General features: G+C 41.9%; 1 protein-coding gene across 6 annotated transcripts in view; it reads left to right on the plus strand.

The window, feature by feature from the left end:
* Positions 1-26,697, plus strand: part of PDE1C (phosphodiesterase 1C) — a 319,253-nt gene that overhangs the window by 254,535 nt on the left and 38,021 nt on the right. For all 6 annotated transcript variants that reach the window (XM_074881465.1, XM_074881050.1, XM_074881217.1 and 3 more), the window contains 6 exons: positions 7,670-7,771; positions 9,076-9,196; positions 13,276-13,357; positions 18,484-18,604; positions 20,017-20,192; positions 24,969-25,253. In XM_074881465.1, the coding sequence (XP_074737566.1) occupies positions 7,670-7,771; positions 9,076-9,196; positions 13,276-13,357; positions 18,484-18,604; positions 20,017-20,192; positions 24,969-25,253 (887 nt within the window). The remainder of the gene's footprint in view (positions 1-7,669; positions 7,772-9,075; positions 9,197-13,275; positions 13,358-18,483; positions 18,605-20,016; positions 20,193-24,968; positions 25,254-26,697) is intronic.

Consider the following 26,697-nt stretch of genomic DNA (forward strand, 5'->3'; position numbering starts at 1 on the left):
ATTAAGAAAATAAACTGCAAAATGGACAGATACTTTACAAGATACTGTTATAAATGTCTTTTCTGGCACTGTATTTCATTGTTAATAATTTCCATGCAGTTTATCGAAACAGAGTATGTTTAGCGCAAGCCCTTTACCATCAAGTACAGGATGAAAAAGGCATCTGGAAAACGTTTGTCTCCTTAACTCCGTATTGGAATACAGCTTTGTGAAGTAACCTCTAATGCAGTGCTGACTCTATCAGTAAAGCTGCTTGGGGTCTTGTCCCTCAAATAATTCTGAGCCCTCCTCGTCGATCAGAGTTAGTCCTTTTGAGACTGCACTGAGAAACCTTGAATTTTTTTTTTGACAAAAGACAACTTTGGTCAGAGCCTTTTGTACATAATAGCGTGTGCGTGGTTGCATAATCACACCCTTTTCTTGTAAAAGTTTGTTATTATGCCTTCAGGATGGGCACATGAATATTCTTGAGTGTTATGCCTTTAGTGAGAATCAGCCATTGAAAATGTTTCCTTGAATGTAGCATTTTTCCTATTCATTTCCATAAGAGTAAAGTACTGAGACTTCAATGGGACAAAATGAGCAAAATAGCTCACTTCAGGAGATGTTCCTGTTGGTTCCTAGCATAGGGATTAAGTGATCTAAACTGGCCTTTTTCCTCTCCCTTTCCCATGAGTGCAAGGGGATGCGAGGATACAGCTAGGACACTGCTCTAAGGTGGACACTGATGTGGAGCAAAGACACATCCAGCAAAATGATGTCATGTTCTCTGAGGCAAGAAGGGTAAAATCATGAAGTAATTATTCAAAAGAGGAAATTAAGGTATTTGCCAGATGGATCAATGCAAGGCTTGGAAGTCTTTAGCTGTAAAGTCAGCCCAAGTCTCTCTCGGCAATCAGTAGTAAAGATACCGTAAAACTGCGCTTGCTCATGAGGCTGTGCCAGATACCATGTTTACACATGAATCATCTGCAGGACATCAGTTAGAAAACAGAAAATCACAGCTGTGATATTGGCCACAGGATGAGTTATTATTCAGCATATGACAGGAATAAACGAAAAAATTCACTTAAGGTTTTGCCCTTCTCCAATTGCTTTCCTGACCCTGTTCCCTGACAACCTGCTCTCTACACCTAATTGTTCCTTTCTCTAATTCTGCAGGGGTTATTAAAATGCATGGACAAGTTATCGTAGAGTTTATTTTCAAATTTTAGAACTTGTAACTTTTTCTCAGTGGTAGGTTGTAGGTGTGAGAATGTGATGTATCCCTGGATTCTGGCCTTAGGGAAATGGATATTCTACCATGAGAGAAAACATCTGGAAGTGTAATGAGTAATATTAAAATTAGTCAGCCAAGCAGCACAGCCATGTCTATAAAAGAGACTGTGAATCCACAAGGGATCTTCAGTTGAGGGGACCTGCAAGAAAACCCATTCAGAAGCCGGAACCGAGACATAATATTCTCTGCAGCAACTAGTTTCATGTGACTGTATTTTTGTTGCCACAGACAGTGATCTAAAAGAGGGTGAACGAGAAACCCAAGCTCAGTTTTTCACTCTGCCAGAGATCTCCTGGGTGATTCTGCCAACACACTTTTGTTGGAATTCATTTCCCCTAGTGTGAAGAAGCAAACTGTCTAAGCTTCTTCTTACTTAAGGGAGCAAGGCAATACCTCCAAAGGACAATTCATTCCACTTACGTGGAGCTATGGAGATGCTGATCTCCATCCAGTCTCTACAGCAAAACCAGCTGACCTGGCTTACGTAGAAACCTACAGACAGTTGAAGTCTGACAACAAGGACAGGAATGGATGGAAGGCTTGAATGAAAATACGTAGTGCACAACATGTTCCCACAGTGGTTGTCAAGACAAACAACAGAAATCGGTTTGAAGATGGACCAGAGCAATTGAAGGCAGACAGATTGCAGAGTGGTGATCAGACATTGCATTTTGGGTTCAGCTGGCAGCTCAGAAAGCGTCCGGCCCGCTCAGTGGGGAGAATAAATGGTAGGGAAGGCTCAATGTGTACAGGATACATTTGTATGTCATTCTCTTCCTCTTCTTACTCCTGTATGTCTCAAGACCTGATCCATGCTGCCCGCTTCTGACTGGAGTTGTTTCAGTTGCTCCTGATTGTGTCTGAAGTAAATAGGAGTTAGGTCAGGTTTGCAGCTGGTACAGGTGCATGCTCAAAACCTCCCGTGAGATCCTAAACTGGTCACTGCCACTTTCAGGGCCATTAGTCAATGAAAATGCACTGAAGGCTGTAGTCAGCAAGAATAACACAGTGCTGAGTGATGGGAATTGCATTGTAATGGTGAGCAAGGGGATCCCCTTTTTCTCCTGAAACCCTTGAAGAAGGGCAGTTTTCACTTGGGGCTAGCCTGCTCCGAGAAGTGGCTGGATGGCAAGAGCTGCCCAAGTGCAGCAGCCCTCCTGCCTGTGCGTGTTCAGAACTGCCTTTCCCACCTTGCTGCTTCTCAGTCTGTTAGTAATTTAGCTGCAGCTCATCTGTGAATGAAGGAGTGCTGTTTCATTCTAGCCCGCGCTGCCACCGTGCTGCATGGGGTTTCATCTTCTGCTCGTGAGCACAATCAGGCTAGGCAAGGGTTAAAACAGAGAGAACTGGAAGGACGAAAAAATACATGAGTAAGCAATGGAATAGTTTGGATGGTTTTGCTCTAAGAGGGAGAGAGATGATGTAGCAGATGAAAAGAAAAAAAAATCCCAACAAAATAACCCCCCCTAAACCAAAGCAAACCAAGGCAAAAAGCCCCAGTGTTTTTACTCGTGTCCAGAGCAAACTCGATCTGAAGTCCTTGAGGTGCACCCAGGCTGCCAGTTTAGCATGTTTCCCTGGTTTGCTGCAAGCCCTGGGCTCCAGTAGCCTGTGCTGGACACCCGCCCGTCTGCTCCATGGCTCCATGTGGGAGCAAACCAAATAGTGCTGTTGGTTAGAAACCAGGCTGTGACACAGTAGTTGATGGCATGGCCGGCTCCCTACTGGCTGTGGGGGGCTTAAAGACCTGAAAGCCAGAGGAGCTCAGGAGCTCACAGAGGTGTTTTCTTCTGTAGAACGAGTTTTCATGGCAAAGCTCCACTTCCATGTTTTATTCCTACCATCAAGATGGAGCTTTTTTGTCACATGTCTCATGAGTGGAGTTGAGATGCTGCTTCCGTGCACGTGTGCAAAGACCACTCACATTTGAATGCTCTCATAGTTCTTGTCTGATCAGCGATGCAGGAAGCAGGTAGGAGAGATGAGCCGGTGGCTTGTATCCTACGGAAGAGAGCAGGGATGCCAGCTGGGGGAAATGAAGCTCACTCTTTCTTTATTTTTATACCAGGCCTTTGCTGTTCTGAATCCCCACAGTGCATGTGGGAGAGAAACAGGGTGATTTTCTACATGGTATTGGGTGAGGAGAGCAATTGCAGGGTTCTGGCAGATCAGCAGTCAGCCGCAGCCCTGAGCCTTCCCTTCTCCCAGCGGCATAGCGGCAGTTCCCTCCGCCTGCCCGTGTGTGCCCTGTGCCGCGGCCCCTCACCATCTCGAAGGTGCTGGGCTGGGCTCGCACCACGCAGGTCAGTGTCTTCCCTGTGCTGGGGAGAGTGGAACGGGACGCAGGAGTCTGCAGTCTCAAAAGTGCCAAATAGGAGAGGAGAGCATATTTCTTTTATTTTTAAATTGGTTGTTATTGGGTTTTAGTTGGTTTGTAATCAGGTTTTACTGGCTTTTTAATTGCTGAGTGGCCCGTCTTGCCAAAACATCTTTGGGTCAGAAGAGAAGTCTTCTGCTTCTCCAAAGGAAGAGCTCCCTGTCTATCTTGAATGCTTCCTGGGATGATGTGTTGTGCTGGTTTTGTCTGGGACAGGGTTAATTGTCTTCACAGTGGCTGGTATGGGGCTGTGTTTTTTGATTGGTGCTGAAAACAGTGTTGATAATACAGAGATGTTCTTGTTATTGCTGAGCAGCGCTTAGGCAGAGTCAAGGCCTTTTCTGCTTCTCACACCACTGGTGAGTGAGTGAGTGAGTGGTCTGGGGGTGCACAAGAAGCTGGGAGGGCGCAGGGCTGCCTGGACAGCCGAACCCCACTGACCCAAGGGATACTCGTACCAAATGAGGTCATGCTGGGCACAGGAACCTGCTCATCCGTGGTGGTGCCATTGCTTCGAATGTCATCTCCATTCCTACATCTTCCTGCAGCTTCCTATGCCCAGCATGACCTTCAGCAGTGTAAAACCTGTTGAGAGCAGAACGTCAGTTAAGGAGGAACGGGAGGTGTTTTTCTTTCCTCCCAGTGACTCAATGGCAAACAGTCTGCAAACAGAACTCTTGCTGACTGTGGTTGAGAGAAGGAAAGCTAAGCTGGCTGTGCAGGTGTTGCTGGTGATGGCTTGCTGTGGCTGTGCTGCCACGGGGATGGCAGATGCCAGCGTGTCCCTTTGTCCTGTGTCCTTCCAGCCCTCTGCTTTCATGGCTTGTGTAGGTAGGGAGGCAACGCTGACTTTGAAACTGTTACTGGTGTCGTGGGGGAAGGTGTCCTCTCTCCGCTATTTACTAGTGTCTTTCTCCCTTTGTCTCGTGCTGTTTTGTCAAGGCCGCTGTGCAGAGCACATCTTTAGAGGATTGTTTGTCTTTTCTTTGGGTTGTATTTTGACTAGCTTTACATGACAGAGGGAGATGGTGCAGGTGGGGAGGAGGTGCTGACGAGCACTGTCGTTTTCGTGTAACGAAAACCATTCTGGGTGATGGAGATCTCAGGACATCTTTCCTCTCTTCATACCGTACCTGTTGCCGTGATGTCGCATGACCAGGAATAAAGCAGGAGATAGGTTTAGCTCTGTCAGTGCTAGGTTAACGGTTGGACTAGATGATCTTCAATGTCCCTTCCAACCTAGATGATTCTGTGATTCTGTAAAGCAGGAGATAGGTTTAGCTCTTAGTGGCCAGAGGGCAGCTTGTCTCTAGGGCATTTCCTTGGCCTGAGTTGATAGACAAGTTACCTTTATTGGAAAATGTTCTGATATGACCATGCCTGTGAATACTTAGCCCAGTGCAGCTGTGACTGTCTGGAGGTGATTTACTCAAGGGCGGGTCTGCCTATAGCAGCTTGATCTAGCTGATAGATTAGAGAGGTACAATCCTCCTTCCCTCTTCATCAGATTGCATTGATCTTTTCTTTGGTACAGTTTTAGGTTACCTATTGCTTAAAGCCTTGGAAAACTTTTCTTGAGTCAAGTCACTTAATAAATCACTCAGGACAAATACTCTTTAAGCAAATTAACTTTGGTTCTTCATGAACTTCTTCCCGAATACAAAACTGGGTTTGACTCATGGGGAGTAAAGGAGAAGAAGGTATTGCAGAAATACCAGGGGAATCTCGGACTTTATAATCCTGCTGCTGTCACTGGAAGCAAGAGCTGAATTTGCCTGCCTCTTCTCCATATGTCATCATCATCATCATCATCATCATCATAAGCCTATGTATTCAGTGCTGTATTTTTGCAGATTCACAGTGATGTGTAGAGGAAACTATACCGGTTTACTTGCTTTTCCTCCGCTTTTATGTACTACTCTTCTCGGATATAAAGGTGTTAGCCCAGGTGAAAGACAGATCACTGTGAAAGCATGTCCTGTAAAACAGGCTTTTGTGCATTATTGGCATCATTAGAAATAGTCCAGTGACAGCTCAGTGGAAACCCCTCTTGCAGACAGTTTCTGGGGACTGTTTACCAGGGCTGCTCTGCAGCACGTGGACTGCAGCACCATCATGTGCTGTGTAGCCTTTGAAGACAATTGCCGAAACAAAGTGCTAAAGCTGTGTGTACCCCAGGCTCATTGTGACTGAGAAGCAAACCCCAGAATTGGAAAAATATCTGTCTTCAATTCTCTCTGTCATGTGTTTCAGCCTTCTCTGAACCTGGCAACAAATGCACAAACTGTCATCCTCTGGCGTATGTCTTGTGAGCTTTTCTCTCCTGCGTTGCCTGTGTCCAGTAAATTATCTCTGTCCATGCGCCTTTCAAAGTCACCCGCTGCTGTGATGCCTGATGTTTGATGTGACAAACCAGAGCTCTTCAGTATGAGAATACTCGCTTTTTTAATGTCTCTGCAGTATTTTTCCCCTCTGTTTCAGAGGAAACAATGTTCTGAAATATGCGCAGAGGTCAGAGAATGTGCATATTCCAGGTTTACGTCTATGAAAGGGAAACCAGAGTTTGTGTGCTTGTGAGCATGTGTCCATGCTGGCAGTGGAGCCCATGACCCATTTGCCTGAGCTGAGCCCTTTGCTTTCATGTTCCTACTGTTGTAAGCTACGCCCAAAGTATCCCATGCAGGCCCTGATGATGGAGTTTCACTCCAGAGGACATAGTGAAGTGTCTGCTGTTTCCCTGGAATAATCCCAAACAGTAATTTTTCCCGCAGCATAATCACACCCTTTTCTTGTAAAAGTTTGTTTCTATGCATTGACGTTGTCCTCTCCTTCCGCTCTTGCTTGTATTGACTGGTATGTTTGTGCTCCTGTGAATGAACCAGACCAGGGAACTGACAGGACTGGACAAAAAAAGAAATTAAAAATAATTTAGAATAAGATTGTTTTCAGCCACCATCATCATCTTGAATGCGATTGTCTATGCAACTGATTATAGGTAGGTTGGGGTAGAGGAGTTGGGTATAATGGGGAAGAGTGAGGCCAGCTGATGCCATCTTAACGTGTGTGCAGAACTCCTATCAGGGGGCTCATTACATGCCACCTGTGGCACAGGCTAAACGCAGCAGTCTTTGGTCTCTACACAGTGGTGGCCTGGGGCTGGAACTTGAACACAGACACCAGAGGCAAGAGAGACATGCTCAAAATAGGCCATGTCCTTCATGAAACATTCATGAAAAGAAGAATGGTAGCTTTTATTTTTAAATGAAAGCTGACCCATTTCTGAATCACCCAAATCCTGAGCTGATATGCTAACCTTGGGCTGTTCTTCCTCTGTTAACCTGCAGATAGCTGAACTGAGAAAAAGAGAAAATAAATTTGTATTGTGTGTTAGATCAGATGTTCTGATATTTTAAAATCTCTAGGACATTCATATTGTCTTCAAAGGAGTTTCAGCTGGGTCCTAAACAAGTTTGCTCAAGAAAAATTCATACAGAATAGTTTGAGTGAATAATACCAGGGAAGTAATGCAGGTTCTCAAAGGTCTTGACTACATATATGCATCATATACACTAGGAGATTTTTTTTAACGTGCTGTTTCTTCTTTAATAATATGACTAAACTTTCAATACAGGTATTGACTAGTTTTAGTCAAGTGGGTAAAGATTCAGGTTCAAAAGTTCACCTGATTCATTTAAACAGTCTTTTTACTTCCTTCTAAGGATGTCAGATAAAACAAATCAATTTAAGAGGTTTGTGCTTAATTGAAAAAGGAGTACTTTTAGCAAGGATTAGCCACCTGGCTTCATTTGCAGCCCTCTCACTCCTGTGTTTGTGTAGAAAATCATTTATCCTTTTCCCCGTCCCTGAAAGAGGGATAATGCAAAGAGAGACATGCAAAGGTAGAAATACTGTCAATAATTTGCAGATGGACAACAAAAGAAACTGGAGTGTGTCTGATGCTGGGTTTTGTGTTTCTCTTTCCTTGCTCCTCTTGTCATGATGCCATCCAAAAGGGAATTCAGAGCTCTAGTGATTGAGATGGTGTTGGCCACCGATATGTCGTGTCACTTCCAGCAAATCAAAGCCATGAAGAATGCTTTGCAGCAGCCAGAAGGGTGAGTCACTCCACAACACTGTGCAGTGAAGGGCTGCATTTCAGCTGGTGCTTTGCCACTGTGTTTGACTTCAAAAGCACCTCTCCAGAGGCCCTCACTCTCTTTGATGTCCACATTAATTCTCTTTCTGCTGTTGAATTTTGAATGAATTCACTGAGGAGTGGACTGGCACTCCACTATCCACACATCTCTCTTCTGTGCTGGTGGACCAAAGCTTACAAAGGTCACCATGGTGGGATAAGCCTCCCTGGCCATTTCCCTTTGCATATCAGGGTAACATCAAGGACATGATCCAGCTGAATGACCTCTACAGCTTGAGTATGACTCAAGGTTATAAGAGCTGCAGAACACAACTTACGCATTGACCTTCTGCAGGTGGTGTCATCTGCCACCTCTGCAAGGGGCCTGCTCCATAACCAGAGGACAGATGAAAACAACTTGAGATCCACTGAGGAAAGGACTGGAAAATAACAGATGGAGCAGTATGGGGAAGGCGTTTTCTTCTTCCCAGTATGCCACTGGGACCTCTAATATTTTGTCCACAGCTCTTCCCATGAAATTCCTTCTATACTCCAGAAAGCTCTGAGTGATGGTCACTTTTTCACCCTGGACACAGGTCTGTCCAGAGCCTTCCAGAATTATACCTGTATCAGACCAGAGTGTGGCTAGCCACTTGGTCCTTTCAAAAGCTACAACTCTTCCAGCTATTTCAGAGAGTCAAAAGCTGGAATTAAGACTACCCATCCCAAGAAAGCATTATTTACTGGGTTCTTGGGCTAGCCTCTCAGGTTATGGTTTTAAGAAATCGGCAGCCTTTTTTGTTCTGTGGAACCAGATACAAGGATCCCCTTCTGACCTCACACAAGTTTTCTAGCAGTGAAATATTTATCAGTTACTGTGTAGATTCATCAGTGCCCCTGAGATCAGATCCTTACTGTCTACTATAGTAAAATGGTAGGGACCAACTTCTCTTCTGAGCTGCATAAAATGCAGCCCAGCTGAAATGGGGAACACAGCAGCTCTTCAAGCCTGTTTGTGCAGACAAGCAAGCCCGGAAAGGAGATCAGCAAGGCTGTGCAAAATTTATCTTTGCACTTCTTAATGTCTTTTTTACAGCAGGAATGTTGTATGTTGGAGAAATTAGCCAATCTTTCATAGTTGTCTGATTTTATGAACACAGAAATCCCTCCATTAATATACTGGCCAAAGATTCTAATGACCTCGTTTCCCTGCTTAGGTGAGATTTTTGTCATTCACTGCTGCAAGAGCAGACAATTAATTTGTTTGGTCCTTTGGGTTTTCAGAATTGACAAGCCGAAAGCCTTATCACTGTTGTTGCATACAGCAGATATCAGTCATCCAGCCAAGGCCTGGGATCTCCATCATCGCTGGACCATGTCTCTGCTAGAGGAGTTCTTCAGACAGGTAAAGCTGGGGAAGTTCCTCTGTATTTCTGCAGCACAGAGGGAGTGTGTATGATTGGGCAAGGAGACAGGCAAATCTGAACACAGATCTTTTCCTTTTCTCTGATTTATGCAAAAACCTCCTTAATGGTACGAGGCTTTCTCATCTGGCACCAGTAGCACTGGCTATTGTGCCTCTTGGGAAGTTAGTGTCTGATACACTGCCTATAGATATAGATGGTATCTACAGAGTAGAAATTCTAATTTAGGAAGCTAATATGTGTTTCAGAATAGCAAAATATAGACTGCATGATGTTCTACTTAGCTGTAGAACCATAGAAAACAGATTTAGGTAGCAGTACTTTATAGAACTGTACTTATATTGTTGGGGTAGATGTGGAAAATGCATTACTCTTTCTTTAGATGAAGTGAACTGATCTAGTTTATAGCTCACAGTTGACTGCCTGTTGACAGACCCACAAATCTAGACAAATCATTAAGCTCCATGTGATAGCTATAAGCTCCCCAAGTGACTAATTAAAGCATTTAAAGAGCTGCCAAAAAAAAAAAAAAAAAGTATAAGTAAACAGAGCACTTAGGAGTGTTTAGGATACTTTTCACCGATATGAATTACTAAACTAAGCAGAAAACTAAGTGCTTAATTTCCCTCCAAAGTTCAATAACTTCATGTTTTATAGTAAATCTGAATGCAAGAAATAAATATATATGACAATTTAAAGGCATTGTGGGAATCTCTTCTTAATAAGGACATTGCAAGAATTAGCTTCGAAATGAATCCTTCAATTTGTTTTTCAAACCAGGAATGGGTTTACTAGGTGGAAGCAGGTAGATCATACCTGCAGCTCTCTGTTGCCACACAAGAGGGTCATGCAAGTAGGATGATTTTCACATACATTTTAGGGGAAACTCTGTGCATGTTTATGCTTTCCTAGCTCAAAATTATACTAGATGTGTTGAAATACACCAGTGCTGAGTCTCCTAAAGACTGGAGAGGGAATTAAGTGTAGTTAGAGGTGAGACCACAGGAAGCCCAATTTTTTATCTGTTTTACACATGTAATGAAGACAAAATATTTTATTTTTTCATAAGAAAGAATTAATTTCAGCCATCAAATCCAACTTTAATTTTGAAGGACAAATACCTTCACTTTTAGATAAAGCTTTATATAAAACTTGTATTCTAGTTCCAAATTCAGATGCAATATTAATTCCCTCTTCACGAAAACCCTTAAGCTTATCCTGAAGTATAGACTTGTGTTCACTGAAGTTATTTAGTACTAGATCAATAATTACATCCCTGTACCTAACACCTGACAACAGAAGAACAACACACACTCTTTTCAAACTGAGAAATACCACTAGCCAGAGGGGACCATGGTGATGAGAAACTGGGCTGGCCTCAGATTAGGTATTTCTTTCCTTATGCTCTTCACCTGCAGACGCTGTCGTGTCCCTTCTGTTATGTGCTCTGCAGAGACATAAAGCCCGTCTTAACCTATGTCAGTACAGGTTCCCAGCCCTATTGGTTTCCTATTTTGTGATGTGACACGGGTCTTCTTACAGCAAGTAACCATGCTGTAGGTGTGAATGATGCTTTTGAGTACAATACTGGTTTTTTTACATTCAGCAGCTATGGTGAGCATCTCTTAAAGAAAACATCTTGCATGAATTAATTTGTTTTACAAATGCACTTTAGCTAGCCATGAGGGAGCTGCCCAAACAGCTTAGAAGTCAAGTATTTCTCTGAGCAGTCAGAAAGGTAGTCAGGGGTTCTTTCCTAAAGAGAATTAGGCCCTGGGGTTTTTAAGAGGCATAAAGAGTAAGAGAAGAATAATGATAGGTAAGAGCTGGCTCTGAGAGATGGTTTTCCTGAGAGATGCAGCAGACACAGTAAAGGAACATTACTTGGAAATATTTTGGTTTCTGGTTTACCCTGATATTTGTATATCAGACTCCTAACAAAGCAGAATTGTTCTGCAACAGAAGAATAATATTGCTTGTTGTTTCACCCAAAACTCTTAACAGGACTTGTGCCCCCATTTCTTGTATGTTTTATTACCAGAAATAAGAAGAATTCAGCTCTTCTTATGCCTACAGAAGTTTTTCTCTGGTTAGTTTGCTGTCTGTTTTAGCTTCCATTTGACATTAGTCAGAACACTGTCAAGAAGCTATGCAGCTATGTCTTCCTGTATATCTTCTCAGCATAAAGCAATATGTTATAGAGTGGCTGAACCAAGTTAAGGGGCTTTTTGAGAATATGCAGTTTGAAAGACTGGGGAAAAAAGAGTGGGGTTATAACACTTGATCTTCTGCAACATCTTGTGACGTTAGAAAAGGACTTCCAGTTCTGAGGGCTGAAAAGCATGTTTGGACTTTTGTTCTTAAGCACTCATGTGAAATGTTGACAATGTCAGAATCATAGACTCATAGTATCATAGAGTACCAGGTTGGAAGGGACCTCAAGGATCATCTGGTCCAACTTTTCTTGGGAAAAGCACGGTCTAGACAAGATGGCCCAGCCCCCTGTCCAGCTGAATCTTAAAAGTGATCAATGTTGGGGAATCCATCACTTCCCTGGGAAGATTATTCTAATGGCTGATTATTCTCATTGTGAAAAATTTTCTTCTTGTGTCCAATCAGAATGTCCCCAGGAGTAACTTGTACGCACCACCCCTTGTCTTTTCCATGTGTCTCCTTGTAAAAAGGGAGTCTCCATCTTCTTTGGAGCCACCCTTTAAGTAATGGAACATGGTGATAAGGTCTCCCCTAAGCCTTCTTTTCTCAAGGCTGAATAAACCCAGTTCTCTCAGCCTTTCCTCACAGGGCAGGCTGCCCAGTCCCCTGATCATCTTTATGGCCCTTCTCTGAACCCTCTCCAGCCTATCCACATCTGTTTTGTATACCAAGGACCAAAACTGAACACAGTATTCCAGGTGTGGCCTGACAAGCGCTGAGTAGAGTGGGATAATGAGTTCTTTATCTCTGCTAGTGATGCCCTTGTTGATGCAACCCTGTTGGCTTTCTTTGCCGCAGGAGCACACTGTTCACTCATATTGAGCTTGTTGCCCACTGGGACACCCAGGTTCCTTTGCACAGAGCTGCTTCTCAGACAGGTAAATTCCAGGCTGTGCTGCACTCCTGGATTATGTATTCCCAGGTGCAAGACCTTATACTTGTCCTTGTTGAACTTCATAAGGTTCTTTGTTAGCCCACTCTTCTAGCCTATCCAGATCTTCCCTGCAGGGTGGCTCTCCCTTCTGAAATGTCCACTTCCCCAGTTTGGTATCATCAGCACACTTCATCAGGGTGCACTTGATCCCATCATCCAGATCACTTATGAAGATAATAAACAGTGTTGGGCCCAATATCCATCCCTGGGGGCCCCCATTTGTGACAGGTTGCCAGTTTGAAAAGGAGCTATTTCTCACCCACTGCACAGACCACTTGTCTAGACCATAATGCATCCATTTCTCTAGGAGGGGGCTGTGGGAAACCTTATCAAAAGCCTTGAAGAGATCCAGGTAGACAATGTCCACTGCTCACCCCACATCAACCAAGCAGGTTATTGTGTTGTAGAAAAATGTCAGTGTTTCCTTTGGAAGAAGAAAGTAATCTGTATCTGGCCAGCCAAGACCTATTAATTCCTTCTCTGAAAGACTAAAAAAGACATGCAAAGAAGTACAAGCCTTGAAAAATCAATCCTGAGACTGATATTTTCTCTTTAAAGGTTTGCTCTGAGAACTGAGTTCCGTTGGGTTCTCTGGAGAACTGCAGTGAGAACCATTCTTGTGCTCAAGTAGGTTTTTAGTTGGTGCATAGAAGTACCAAGTAGCTCTGAGGAATCACTGGAACCACAATGCTTAATTCACCAACTTCTCCCTGGACTACAGCTTTTCCAGACAGACTCATTCTCCACAATTTGTGTTAAAAAAAACCTTAACAAAGCAACAACAAAAAGCAAACTAAAATCAAAACTTAATAAAAGAAAGTAAAATGAGAGGCTTTTACAGTTGTAACCTAAGGTATTAAAGTGCAATGTGTCTTGTCTTTTTCTAATTTCTTCTCAATTTTGTTTCTCCAGGGTGACAAAGAAGCAGAACTAGGGCTTCCCTTCTCTCCACTGTGTGATCGCAAGTCTACTATGGTTGCTCAGTCTCAAATAGGTATGTCCCTTCCGGTGCATGAAAAGTAGCATCTTAAAAGCAAAGCTTACTCCTCCCTGTAGGGCTAAAATCATAGTGATCTCTCATCATTTGGAACTACGTGAAAGAGAGGAAATAAAGCACAGTGGCATTATTTTCCCTAGATCAACAATTCAAAGCTGAGGAGCCATTAAATTTATGGTAGTGGTTCCATGCAGTAACCAAGTCGCCTCTGATGTGTCTGCAGAGATGACTACAGTGCCTGGTTATGACACTACTCCATGGTTTTCTGAGCTGTGAAGATGAGGCACACACACCAACGTGTTTTGATACGAGTATCATTGGTGGGTGTGAAAATGTAACATCAGCCCCTTCAATGACCTGGGCAAAACCTATTGTGTGTTTTTCCATTTATTCTTCCCACTGTGTCCTTCCCAGTGCTTCAAGCCAATCAGTATTTTTCACTGAAGCCAAGCAAATAGCAAACCTTTTTCTGCTCCACCCATTCAGAAACAGATCTTTTTACAGACTCACCAACAGCACTTTCTCTATCTCTCCTCCAGTTTTTGAGTGAAAAAGTAGGAGAAGGATGAGGCAACAAGCCTGGTATTTGGTGAGAAAACAAAAGGGGCTAAGTGAAGTAGAAGTGTTCATGAGGCTGGGAGCAAAAAAAGACAATGGAAAAGGTGAATTTGTGGCTGGATTTTTATACCTAAGAAGCAAGTGAAGTAGAAGGATGTGATCTAACCTCAACGGGAAAATAGGGAGCCAAATGGAGTAACAAGAGAAAGGTAACACAGACTCTAAGAATGGGGGAACTGAGACCAGAAGCAGAAAGAGAGAGAAAGTATTAAAGGAAGACGAACAAAAAATTTGGAGTATGAAATTTCTCTCAAAGAACAAGACAAGGATATCCCTGAACCTAGGAAAGTTCACATTCATATCTGTAGCTAAGAGCTGTTTCTTTTTAAAATTATTTCATTTTTCCTGTTAGGCAAGCCATTCTCTGAGGCACCCCATCCCAGATTTTTCTGGCTTTGGAAGCTTAGACAGTTCAGCCAAGAATCTGAACTTGAAAAGCCCTATGCAAGCCCAGCCTGGTGGCCAGACTTGTAGCATTTACTCTTCTGCTATCCAGAAGAGTAGGAATGTGTGTAGAGCACAGTGCAACTGTGTGTTCTGCCAGCAGCTTGGTGGAGGAAAGCAACAGAAAACTTGAAGTGCTGCAGTCTCAGCTAAAACCCATGCTGAGGACTCCCAGGCACACTATACCTACTGCTGTGCTGTGGGAGAAGATAAACTCTGGCTGGTGTGGAGGGAAGCGCATGTAGAAACTTCTCTTTCACATCCCTTCTATCAACCTTCAGATATGTCTCTCACTGCGTACAAGGTAGAGGAGTGGTGCTTCCCACAGGGTCCCTCTACACAGGGTTGTGTGTGCTTGGAAACGAGTTTTCCTTGTCCTCTTTTGTGCTCCTTTGCTCAGGGAGCCCAAGAGAGCCAAGAAACTTCTGCACCAATGCCCCTTGTGTCAAGCCACTGCAAAATTAATGATGGATTAAACCATCACCAACACAATTCCACCCTATAAAAGAGGCACTTGTCAGTATGCAAAGGCAGCCTTATTTAGTTGTATGCTACTTGTCATTATATTCTATATTATATTCTACAGTTTAGTAATCCATTGACATTAATAGGCTACTCTCTATAAATCTCGCCTTCTTACATTATAAAATTTTCATTTCTCAGTCTGCTGCACATATTGGTAGTGTCTTTCTGTAACATGTCCTTTGTTAAATCAAAACCTCTTGTATTTTCTAGCTGCCTGCTGAGGTAAGGCTTTCAAAGTTGTGGGCTAGATTCTCAGACAAATGATCTGTTGTCATTAATTTATTTATATGATTAATAGCCTTAACAAATTGTTCCCTGGAACAGTAATTACTACATTTCTTTGCAAAAGTTCTTATTGAATTCCAAATTGTGCTATTATATGTGGTGAGCAGCCATCAGTTCCCACAAATAAAAAAAATCTCTATCCTTTGTGAAATAAAATCATGTTCCCAGTTCTGTCAGGGACAGAGGCTAGATATCTTGTTCTGGTGGCTTGACTTGTTTGTAGTTGCTAGTTTGCTGCTCTAAGGACACTGCAGATAATACAACACAGTGAGCAGGCATTTTCATTAACAAAAGATTTTCAAAAATGCAGACTGAAGGTTTTGCAGGATGGACTTTTTCCACGGACGTGAAGCAGTCTAACAGCAAAAACTTCCTAGGAAGAAAGAATGTCTCTCTCTCCTGTTGCTTCAGTTTGTGAAGAAATTGTTAAGAGTTTAAACTGATAATTAAAGCTGAATATCAAATAATGAACCTGGGTTTAAAACCTATTCATGTTAATGCTAATGACCAATTTATCATCCTTTTTCTTCTTCAATAGAATGAGTATGGTAAATATTTCTGTACCACAGTGAAGTACAGGAATCAGGAGAAATTGATGTCCATAAGTCAGGCTGCTTATCAGAGTGGGGGAGACAAACAAACTGCAAAGAAAAACAGGCTAAGACTTGTATTTCCCAGCAACAATGTCAGGAGTTAAAGCTTCTCTGTCTGTCTCAGACTGTAGGAAGCTTGTTTGACTGGAGATCAGCCTTTGTTGTCATTGTCCTCTTTTGCAGCTGAAAAAACGTAGCAGCATCCCTTTATTTTTGTCCTTTGGCTGGCAGGGGAAAAAATTACAGCTTCAGAAAACATTGGATAAAGGCCGATGAGAGTGCATGGTGGTGATTCTTGGGGGGTTTTTGTGGTGATGGGCTTTAGGGAAACTGTCCTCTAGCCAGTGTTTGCTCTGGTGATGTTCTCAGGTGGAATGAATGACCACTAGGCACATGCCTGGAATCCACCCTCAGCACGCAGTGTTAATTGGTAAAATCATCTTAGTCACTGTCGTACAGAAATGTTTACTACACTCATTTTATTGGAAAAGAAAAATAATGATAAAATGGTCATTAACATTAATAGGTTTTAAAAGCCAGGTTCATTATTTGATATTCAGGGGTTTTAATTAGCAAACTAAATCACCATATTTAAATCACAGTGTCTTTAGTTAAGAAGAGAGAACACGGTGGCAGGGGGGGTCACTTGGGAATATGGCATAAATTGCATAATTATTAATAAAGTCCTAAATTTTGTTGTTACAATAGCAGATTATGTTTCCCAACTTTATTATAATCCCCATTTTAAGGTAACACAGTTGAATAACTTCCTCATGTTATAGGGAGTAGAGGAAAAAATAACACCTATCAAAGAAAAGTTCTAAGTCTTTGAGTTTGTTTATCTGTGGTCCCTCGTGCCATCTCTGCCTGTCTTTGTTGATGAGATGCAAGACTTCTCCCAGGGAAAACTTGTTTCTTAGGCACTTACAACTGGCCCTTGTGTTTATGTGCAAATGTGGAGTGTCTCAGGAAGTGGATCCCACCACCTCACTGCTGGAGTTAGTGACGCGTCTGGTATCAGAAATCTGCGTGTTTCAGGGTTGTTAGTGGTGATGGAGCAAATGGCAGTGGTATTACTTGCCAAGCAGAAGTAACAAGGTACCATGGCTTAGGTTTCTTTGGTCATTAAGAGGTATAAGGTTTTTTTAGTGAAGGAGAGTAGAAAAGACGTGTAGACAGGCAGACACACACATATGTAAATCAAGTTCTCATTGCCCTGTTCTCAGTCAGTACAATTTCCAGTGTTTTAAAAAATTGTATGAAGTTTGTTGGGATTATCTGGGTTGTTATCTAGCACACAATTTCCTGTCATGCCTTTATACCGCATACATTTCTGATTAACTCCCTGGGAGGAAGAGAGTTCTTTTTTCCCTAAATTTGAATAGTGTTATGGAGGCACATGATTCAGATGTTCAGGTAAGACTAAATGCATATTTTCTCCAGATTTACAGAATGTTGGTATGAAATTCTGAGAACTTGCAAGTAACATTTTTAATTTGGCTAGGCATGAAAATACACAATTATCCGTCCTTTTAGAAAGCTAGCAAAAATCAGGGGAAGGAAATGGAACTAGAAGTATGCTCAACTGCTTTGCACTCAAGATGTGGATCAAAGCATCTGTGAATTCAGGTGCCTGGCCCATGTGGTCTCTTCTCCTTTTGTTGTCCTGTTATCACCTAGAATCGCCATGGTCTGTCGTAGAAACATATCATGACCCAGTCAGAGAAATTATAACATTATGAATGTATAATTAATAGTTGATAATTACCAAATCTTTAAAAATTGTAACAGTAGGGAAAGATCTGAATCCCAGTGTGCCTTAGGAGGGATTAAGGACATCATTGTTTTCTTGGCTACCTGCAGCACTAAGAAATTTGCAAAGTGCTAAAATGAACATAGGAGATAACCCTTGTCCAAGGTCAGAATTTAGGGGAAGGTGTAAGGTACTGCAAGCTCCTCACTCTCACATTTTTTCTGTGCAACTTGGCTTTTTCTTCATCCCATGAGCTTATGGCCACAGGGCCCTTCAGTCTGCCCTTCCTAACATTGAGATCAGAGCCATATTCATCTCTGCCAAACTATATGCTGAAGTAGAAATTTTTTGGCCCTTTATTTTTTTCCTTTCCTTACATTAAAAAATGGGGGGGGGAAGCATCTGAACCTGTTTTATTAACCTACAAGAACAAGCTGGTCAAGCACTGAGGAGAGAATATTCACAGCAACACACTGATAAGCAGTAAGGGAGGTTTGGATGTAACTCCACACCAGCAAAGCTTACCAGTTTTATTACTGTTATATTAATTTTCTGCTTTTAGAGGGTTCATCTCTGAAACTGGGTTTTATCCAAATCTGCTAGGAATTTGGCTTAAATATCACACTCATATAAAACAAGTTCTGATGCATCTGTTTATGTTCTGATTTACCACAGTTTCTTTCCAGTGTTTAAGCAGGTACCTTTTATTGCACGCTGTATGCAGGCTCTTGGGTCAGGGATGAACGTATAACTCCGTTTTCCCTTTCTAGTATTTGCCTATCCTTCTTTCAAGGTACAGTTTTTTTACTCAGTCTTTTACAGTGTGGTTGTCTGCTATCACTGAAGCAGTGACTCCACATAAATCCTCCCCTTGCCTGCTTGACTCTACTTGTGTTTCTGCTCAGGTTTCATTGATTTCATCGTGGAACCCACTTTTACTGTGCTGACTGACATGACCGAGAAGATTGTGACTCCGCTCATCGATGAAGCTTCCCGCTCTGGCATGTCTGGGTTCAGGCGTTCCAGGTGAATAACCACACGCCCTCTCCCTTCACTCTCCACATGCTGCCATTGCGCCCAACTCTCCTGGTTTCCCACCACACAGCAAATGTCTTCCGTGTGGTTTAAAGCCCTATATCCACATTGCCAATACCACAGCTCACCTTGTGACATGACTATCACAGAATCATCTCGGTTGGAAAAGCCCTTGAAGCTCCTCCAGTCCAACCATGAACCTCACACTGACCGTTCCCAACTCCACCAGATCCCTCAGCGCTGGGTCAACCCGACTCTTCAACCCCTCCAGGGATGGGGACTCCCCCCCTGCCCTGGGCAGCCCATTCCAATGCCTCACAACCCTTCTGGAAAGAAATACTTCCTAATAGCCAGTCTAAACCTTCCCTTTGTTTCAGTGGAGGGCAGACGGGGAGACTGGCATGAACCTGAGCCATGCCTCCAAAGGCAGTGAGCACAAATGGTTGTAGCCATGCAATCAGGTGAACTTCAGTGCTCTCTCAGTCACCAATGTCAAAGAAAGGTAGAGGGAGTTGGGAGGCACTCATTGCTTCATGTCTAGAAGTATAAATGGTATTGAAATACAAAAGACTATAAGCATACTTTAGTGACAGTATTTAGGGTTACACAAATGTGTGAAGTACGACCAGAATCCACCTGGAATTTGGGCGTAAGGGTTCTTGTCCAATTCAACCTGCTCTGCTGTTGTAAAGAAACTACTTTTAGTAGTTCCATGGACAGGGCATGTCTTGGGATTTCAATGCCGTGTGGCTAGTGCTCCCTAGAGCAGGGCTGCCAAGTCAGGATTCCCTCTCCCCAAAGTGCCTTCTTTACTCTTGGGCTGTTACACAAAGAGCAAGCACTAATATCTTTCTATGTCTGTTATCTTGCTGCTTGCGTTAAAACGTGCACAATGAAGTGTCCATCCTTGAAAGGCAACTGTAGGGTCTGTAACTGAAATGAGTTCCTGATTTCAGCCTCAGCCTGAGGTCACCAAGCCCTGAACGGAGATTGGCCTCCTGTCCTGTGCCTAGTGGCTCCCATTGGTGAATTTTAGGAGGCTCTTCCTTTGACATCTTTGATTTCGAATTGTCTGACTCTCCAATGAATATTTAGGGACTGAAGTTGTACAACAAAGGTAATGGCGACACTGTGGGATTCTATTTCTTAGGGACTACGGATACCAAAAAATAAGCAGGGAAAAGCTGCCCTTTATTTCTAATACTGGCTCACGTTGTGCTGTTTGCTTTAGCATTGGTTGCCCTGGGGTGAGAGAGAGGGAGGGGAGGATGATGGATTCAGGCTTAGTTTTTGGTTTTCCTGGTTGACTCTGTTATCTAGACTTACAGTCATTATTTCTTCTTATCTGTATTTGGGTGTATGCAATACTGATTTCTTCTGTGTTTTGTGATCTTGTGTCCCAGTCTGAATAGCATTAGTCCCTCCGAAGTTAAAAGATCAAGTGTCAAGAGCACTGGGTCCGAAGGAAGTGCCTCACTCAACTGCTCCATACTCACTGTGGACTTCAAATGTTTTAAAGCCACCTGGACTGAGGTGGTGCAGCAGAATCGGGAGAAATGGAAAGCGCAAGCTACCAAAGGTAACAGCCAGGCTTCTTAATGAAAGAATTAAAATTCTTTTGACCTCTTCAAGCTCTTCTTCAATCAAATTATTTTCCAAGTAAGCACTGTTAATTTGAAAGAATCTGCTTTTCAAGGTCAACAACCTACACTGAGTTCAGAAAGATGGGAATATTGTGACTCATCTGTGCCTTATACTCTTCTTATGTGGTGTAAGTGTACATAGTGAAGAAGATGTGGACAGTGGGAGGAAAAAAAAATTGTAAGGAAGATCCCCTGAAGTCATGAGTCAGACTCAGGGTGCTGTAAAAATAGCTGGAACAGCATTTGTAGAGATAGGTTATCAATTGTTAACTGGAAGAGGTATGGATGATAGTTCAGGGGAGAAGAACAGGGTATTCTGGATTCACAGCTGGTTTCATATTTCTAGTGATACCTTGGATAATGAATTGGAAACTATGCTGCAAATGCTCGTGATGTCATCAATTTGGGAGGGAGTGCAAATATTTCAGAAGAATGTGAGGGCTGTGTCGGTTGCAAGTTGACCAGGGTTCAATATTGTCTTGCTATTGGAAAAAAAACCACCAACAACAAAACACAAAAACCCAAAACCAAGAAAAAAACAACCCAGACCTTGCCTCTAAGACGTCTCTGGCATGTCTTTCTAGCAGTAACAAGGCCCCCACAGCGGTGCTGTGTCCAGTTTTGGCCACTGCAGTTCAGCAAACATGTGGAGCAGTTGCAGACATGCAGAGTACAGCAATGCAAATGGTGATGCCTGTGGTTTATAGCTGAGAGCAGTTTTCTGAAGACTACTGCAGCTGCAAAATAAGGGAACTATTTTTTTATTCAGATACCCTGGGCTGTTAAGAGGAGAAAAAATTGGCAGGTGATTATAAACTGATAAAAGTTAGACCTTGGCAGATCTCTATTGTTGGAGATCTTTTGGAAGTAACGAGAGCCATCTGTTGAAAGCCATTTAGGTATAACTGCCCCTTGCCTCCAGGGTCTGGATGATTGCCCAAGGTCTCTTTGAGCCCTTGGGTGATTTAGTCCAGTTTTGGAACCAACAAAGGAGGAATGTATCACTGATTTTTTTTTTTTTTCCGTTCAGTTCATGAAACTGACATATAATTTATTCTCTGAGCTCAATGCTTTTTGCTCAAACCCTTATTTAATGGAGCTTTTGTATTTCATGGAAATGGAAGGAGTTCGATTTTAATGTATTATGTGGCCTTGGCTTCAGGGCTGATGGAAGATTTGGCTTAGTTCTCCTATTTGCCAGAGCAGATTGTTCCCTTCCAACTGAAAGGCCTGTCTAAAGGTGCAGGCAAGCACTCATTATTATTCAAATTAAATTTTCTTTTGTGATTAAAACTTGCCATTCAGGAAAAATGTTTCTAGGCATTCCATGAAAATGAAAACAAAAACATAATTCAAAATCTGCTTGTTTGCCAGGAGCTTTATTTAGCTTTTTTTTTTAAAAAAAAATAGAATTGGTATTTACTAGTTCTTTGTGGCCCAAACAAATTAAAGCTAACCAAACAAGCAAAGCATTTAACATGGTCAGTGTCTGACAGTATAGGAGTGTTGAGTGAATGAAGCCAATACAGTTAACTAGTTTTAAGGATTTAATTTCAACATGTACCATACTAAGGATCTACTAGATAAAAATCCTATATGCAAGAGAGACCTGTTGGGAAATAAATAAAATCTATTCTCCATTTCACCTAAAACAAATATATAGAGTAGATCATAATAGATTCTGGATATTTAACTTTTAAATGTGCTTTGTACCTACTTGCAGTGACTGCTTTGCATAAAGACTTTTTTCTAAATGTGCACATGTAAATGTCAAGTTATGATTCAAGGGGATGTGTGCACATTGCTTTACTAATGCTGCTACTGGTAAAGTTTATTGATGCAGTATTTCATAGCCATTCCTTACAGAGTATCTTGATGTTAAATGTTTGGTTATTAATACTTTAGCTGGAGAGGAAAATGTTTATTTTATTTTTAATTGCCTCATACAAATATCCTGACTACCTGAGAGTAGTCTATAGAAGAATTAGTTGATCAGTTGAAAGCAGAGAGCTCACCAGCCTGCATTATTAGACCCCTAGCTTGAGGAGGTCATTTTATCTTTACCTTTCTGACAACCTTTAGCGCTGAATAGTTGATTTCCTTTATTTTTTTTTCAAACTTCATCCCCAATAACTTGGATCAGGGCCCTGGTTTATGGGTCAAGGATTCAGAAAGCACTCTCAGCTTCTGTTCATCTGAATTCATTGACTTTCACATAATTTCTGTGTTTCTGGGTACATTTAGCAGTACAAGCATCCATATTTTTTTTCTCCTGAAAGATTTATACAAACGTGTGGCTCAGCATACCTTTGTATGGGCAGGGGACTAAGGAAGTGTTCTTGGACTCCAGAGCTCTTGCATCAAAACCTTTGCTCAGCTGCTGTCTTGCAGCAAGTCTCTGCACCCCCCTCCATCTGCCTCGCCTGTCTCAGCCATATGCAGCAGGGCCTGCCACACAGCAGGGGTTTAAATTGTTGACCCCTGTCAAACCGATGTCTTGCAATGCATCAAGATGCTCTGCCAATAAAAAAATTAAAAGAAGACGGATAAAGCATTTAACTGTTGATTGACAACAAATAGCAACTGGGGATCAGAAGGGAAGAAAACCCATCTATTATTACTACTACTACTATTATTATTACTAAATTATTTGTTGAATACTGTATTCCTTTTGGTAATGGCATTGTCCCTAGAAGCATCAGTGAGCTGTTTTTATCCCGAGTGTGGTATTTATAGAAAATTTCTCGGACTGTGTGGGCAAAGTAAGTGGGTTTATTACTGATCTCTTTTTGCTTAAAGGATCATCATTAAATAGCTACAAATTAAAAAAACTGAATAAAAACCACCGTGATGTGCAAAGCACCATTTAGATAAATTATTTTCTGATGCTAATTTTGACAAGAGGCATTCCTCCAACAGTGCTGTAGCAAGCCCCAGTCTCCTGAGCTGAATTTCTCTCCTGTGGTTCAGGTGCAAAATGCAGGATTTTTTTTCCAGTCCCCAAATGAGAGGAATCCTTCTGTGTACCATGAGACTCCAGGGAAAATATCAACATGCATAACTGAGCTATCTGTGGAAACTACCATAGATTTCAGGAATGATTAATAAAGTGAGGGAGGCTCATATCTAATTTAATTATATTTTTGTGTGAGTCGTAATTTATTAATTTAAAAATTAATTAACTTTAGTTAGCTGCTGGCAAGAAAATATAGATTGGCATTTCTTATAAAGATGGCTTTCCCCCTTTCTCTCTTGTATCCCATTGGTACATTTTTCTCAAAACTGGTTCTGATTCACTCATAAGAAGTATTTAACAAGACAGTTAGAAATTCTTTTGTAATTTTTACTCCATGGTCAAGACCCAGCTCCTGTAAGGAACAAAACGTCTTCTGTATAGATGTCAAGAATACTTCCATAGGACCGAGGTAGACTTTATTCAGTGTTTCGTAGGATCTGTTCCTCTGCTTATCAGTTTACACAATCTTTCAGAAAACAAGAGATACTTCTGTGGCTCGTGCAATTGGTTGCCCACGCTGGGGTAATTAGTGGGCTGGGATATTGCCGACCAAGAAATCTTGAATACAGGCATAGGGTGGTCACATCTGAATGCTTAGACTCAGTATGGATATAGATATGCTTGAGGCTGCCTAAGCTCACAGGTTCCAAATTGAGTGTGTGCTGAGCTATTCAGCTGCTTTTGCAGATTAAGTCTCTGTTGATCATGGAAAAGGGGGAGAAAATTGTGGAGTCTCTGCCCAGAGTCTGTGCACACCCAGACATGTTCATTAGCTCGAAGGCTGCACTGAGGGACTGTGGTTGTCTCCTGCTTTCCAGTGGGACGCGGGAAGCCACACAGAGCCTTTGCAGCTGAGTCTGTGGGGTGTGCTGTACCCGACCTGGGCTCAACACCTGAAACCAAAGTAATTTGCAACCCATGTTATAAGTGTGTTGCATCGGTACCTAAGGTTTGGATAAGAACAAGAGTAGTATCTTTACTGGGGGAAATTGGCTTTTCTGTGAATCTTTTTTTTTTTCTGAATGACAGTATTTTGAGATGCTGCTGTTGTTCAACACTCACTTTTGAATTTATACCTTTGTATATTTGTGATTGAATGTAAGACTTTTGGGGATGGAAGGGCAAGTACTAGTAGCAATATATTAGTCTGCCAAGAAAGGACAGAGCCATAAAGAAAGGATAACAGTAAGTGGAAGAGAAGAGATTAGGAGGCTGGCATTGGAAGCAACCTGGAACTAGAGGGAAAAAAATTAAATATCAAAGAACCAAGAGTTTTTATGTGCTTAGTTATATGGTACATTATGAGATAAACTGAATGTCATTTGACTGATTGTTGTGTGTCAAAAACGAAACAAACCTGACACCCCTAGAGCCTTCAACAGCTAATATCTCTTTTTAATTTGCCTTTCAAGAATTTTGAGGAACTTCATTTTCAAAGGTGAACCTTATATGGTAAAAAAGGATATGCACATAATATACATTTAGGCCAACGTGGGATGTTTTTTTCAGAATACTTTCTTAAATGTTCTCTTGTGCTCTTTTTCCTTTGTCAAGTCAAATCCTACATTTACCTAAGTAAATGCTGTTTGTGTGTAAAAAGCTGAAGTAGATTTAGTTGCGCGAGTTGTATCATTCTTGTCAAATTGACTGATAATCGTGATTCCTTGTTTTGCTTCTCTCTTTGCTGAGGATGCAGAAGAAAAAGCTAAGAAAGAAGCAGAGGAAAATGCTCATCAGGGAACAGATGAAAAGGATGAGAAGAAGCCAGCTGAAGATGCCACAGAAGCAAAGACAGAGAACAGCAAAGAGCCAAACACTGGGGAAAACAAAAGCGCAGATTCCAGTAAGAATCATGTAAATGGGACTCGGCAAACTGGGGTGAACAAACACGAAGCCTCTCAAGGGAAAAATGCACCTAGGACAGATAAGGAAACAGACTCTCATCATGCAGTGGGAGAAGAGAAACAGCATGTCCAGTATGGTGAGTTCTCTCCTTCCACTGAAACATAAATCCAGCCCTAAAACCAATATTTCATCTCAGTGATGGGGGAGCCTGATGTCCTGAAAAAGGGTGTCCTGGGCCCAGAGCCTCTTCCTGGTCATTGACGTAGTCACCTGCGCATGGGAATCAGAAACTGTAAATTAACTCTCAAGTAGTGTTCTTCTGTAGGTGATGGGGTTCAGTGTACCTGCTTGGGCATTTTTGGAAGAGAGGGAAAAATTACTTTTCTCATGGAAATGAAGTGGCCTGTTATGATAAACAGGCTGAAAAGCTGAATCAACTATTTGTGGTTCAATAAACAGCTTCATTGCTTGGGCAACTGACAGGAGAAGCCAAAGTTGGCTTATAAAATCTTTTTAAGGCCAGTTAAAGGTATCTTTGAACTGAGTCTCAGATATAAATATGTTTGGGGACAGAGGATTTTTTCCCTCTCTGTTTTTAAGAGTTATTTTATTTATGCTTCCTTTGCTCAGGTTTTTTATTAGGGCAGTCATGAGCCATTTTTTGAAGATTTTTTTTTGACAGAAATTTTATTCCACTGTTCTAACTTGTTATAGAACTGAGTTAAAATAATAATCACATTTTGCACCCAAAAAAGGTGGAAAAAAATGTTTGAAAATTGCATTAAACATTTTTTTAAAATTATTAGACCCATGAGAACAGATCAGTTGTCTCTTGGCCATTTCGCTGTCCTTCCTTCCCCAGCTCCTGATCCCTGCAGCTGTTATCAAAAAACGGCAGTACAGCCACATGTGACTTGTCACAAACCTGGCTAGTATCAGCCAGTCCAAAAGCAGCAAAAAACTCAGACTTGGAAGCATCCTCCTAGAAAAAGCCTGAGTGAGCGTACAGGCTTTGAAAGTCCCAAGCTCAGGCAATGAGTTTAGATGGCAGCAGAGGCAGAAATTCTGTTTAAAACAGTCCTGATACGATTCTCATGTATTTCACTTGGCTGCTGGCCTTCCCCAGTGATCCCTTCATCTTTAGGTTTTTTTTAGATTGGAAGAACTATGAGGATCAGAGCTGTCATGCTCTGTTACATATGGGATTTGTCTTCAGACAGTGTTACACAGGTGAATAGGAATGGGCCCCCCAAGGAGACAAAAAAGTTGGGGACATATGAAATCCCAGTTAGACTGCATCAGACTTTTCTTCTGAAATCCTTTGTTTTACATGCTTCTAACAATACAGGGGTTAAGTGTGCTCTAGTGATTTTGACAGTACCTGTTTCTACAATGTCTCTCTGCTGCAGGTGTCAAAAATGCTTTGAAAGGAGTTATAATGATTTCTGAAAATTAGTGTCTTCCTCAGGAAAAGAAATCCTGCTCCTTAATTTATGGGAAAAGGCCTTTATGAGATACAATCACTGCAGAGACTTTGGAGACTGATGAAATCTTAACATTCATATTTCTGGGTTCACCAC

The sequence above is a fragment of the Strix uralensis genome, chromosome 1 (genome assembly GCF_047716275.1).
Source record: "Strix uralensis isolate ZFMK-TIS-50842 chromosome 1, bStrUra1, whole genome shotgun sequence".
Lineage (NCBI taxonomy): Eukaryota > Metazoa > Chordata > Aves > Strigiformes > Strigidae > Strix > Strix uralensis.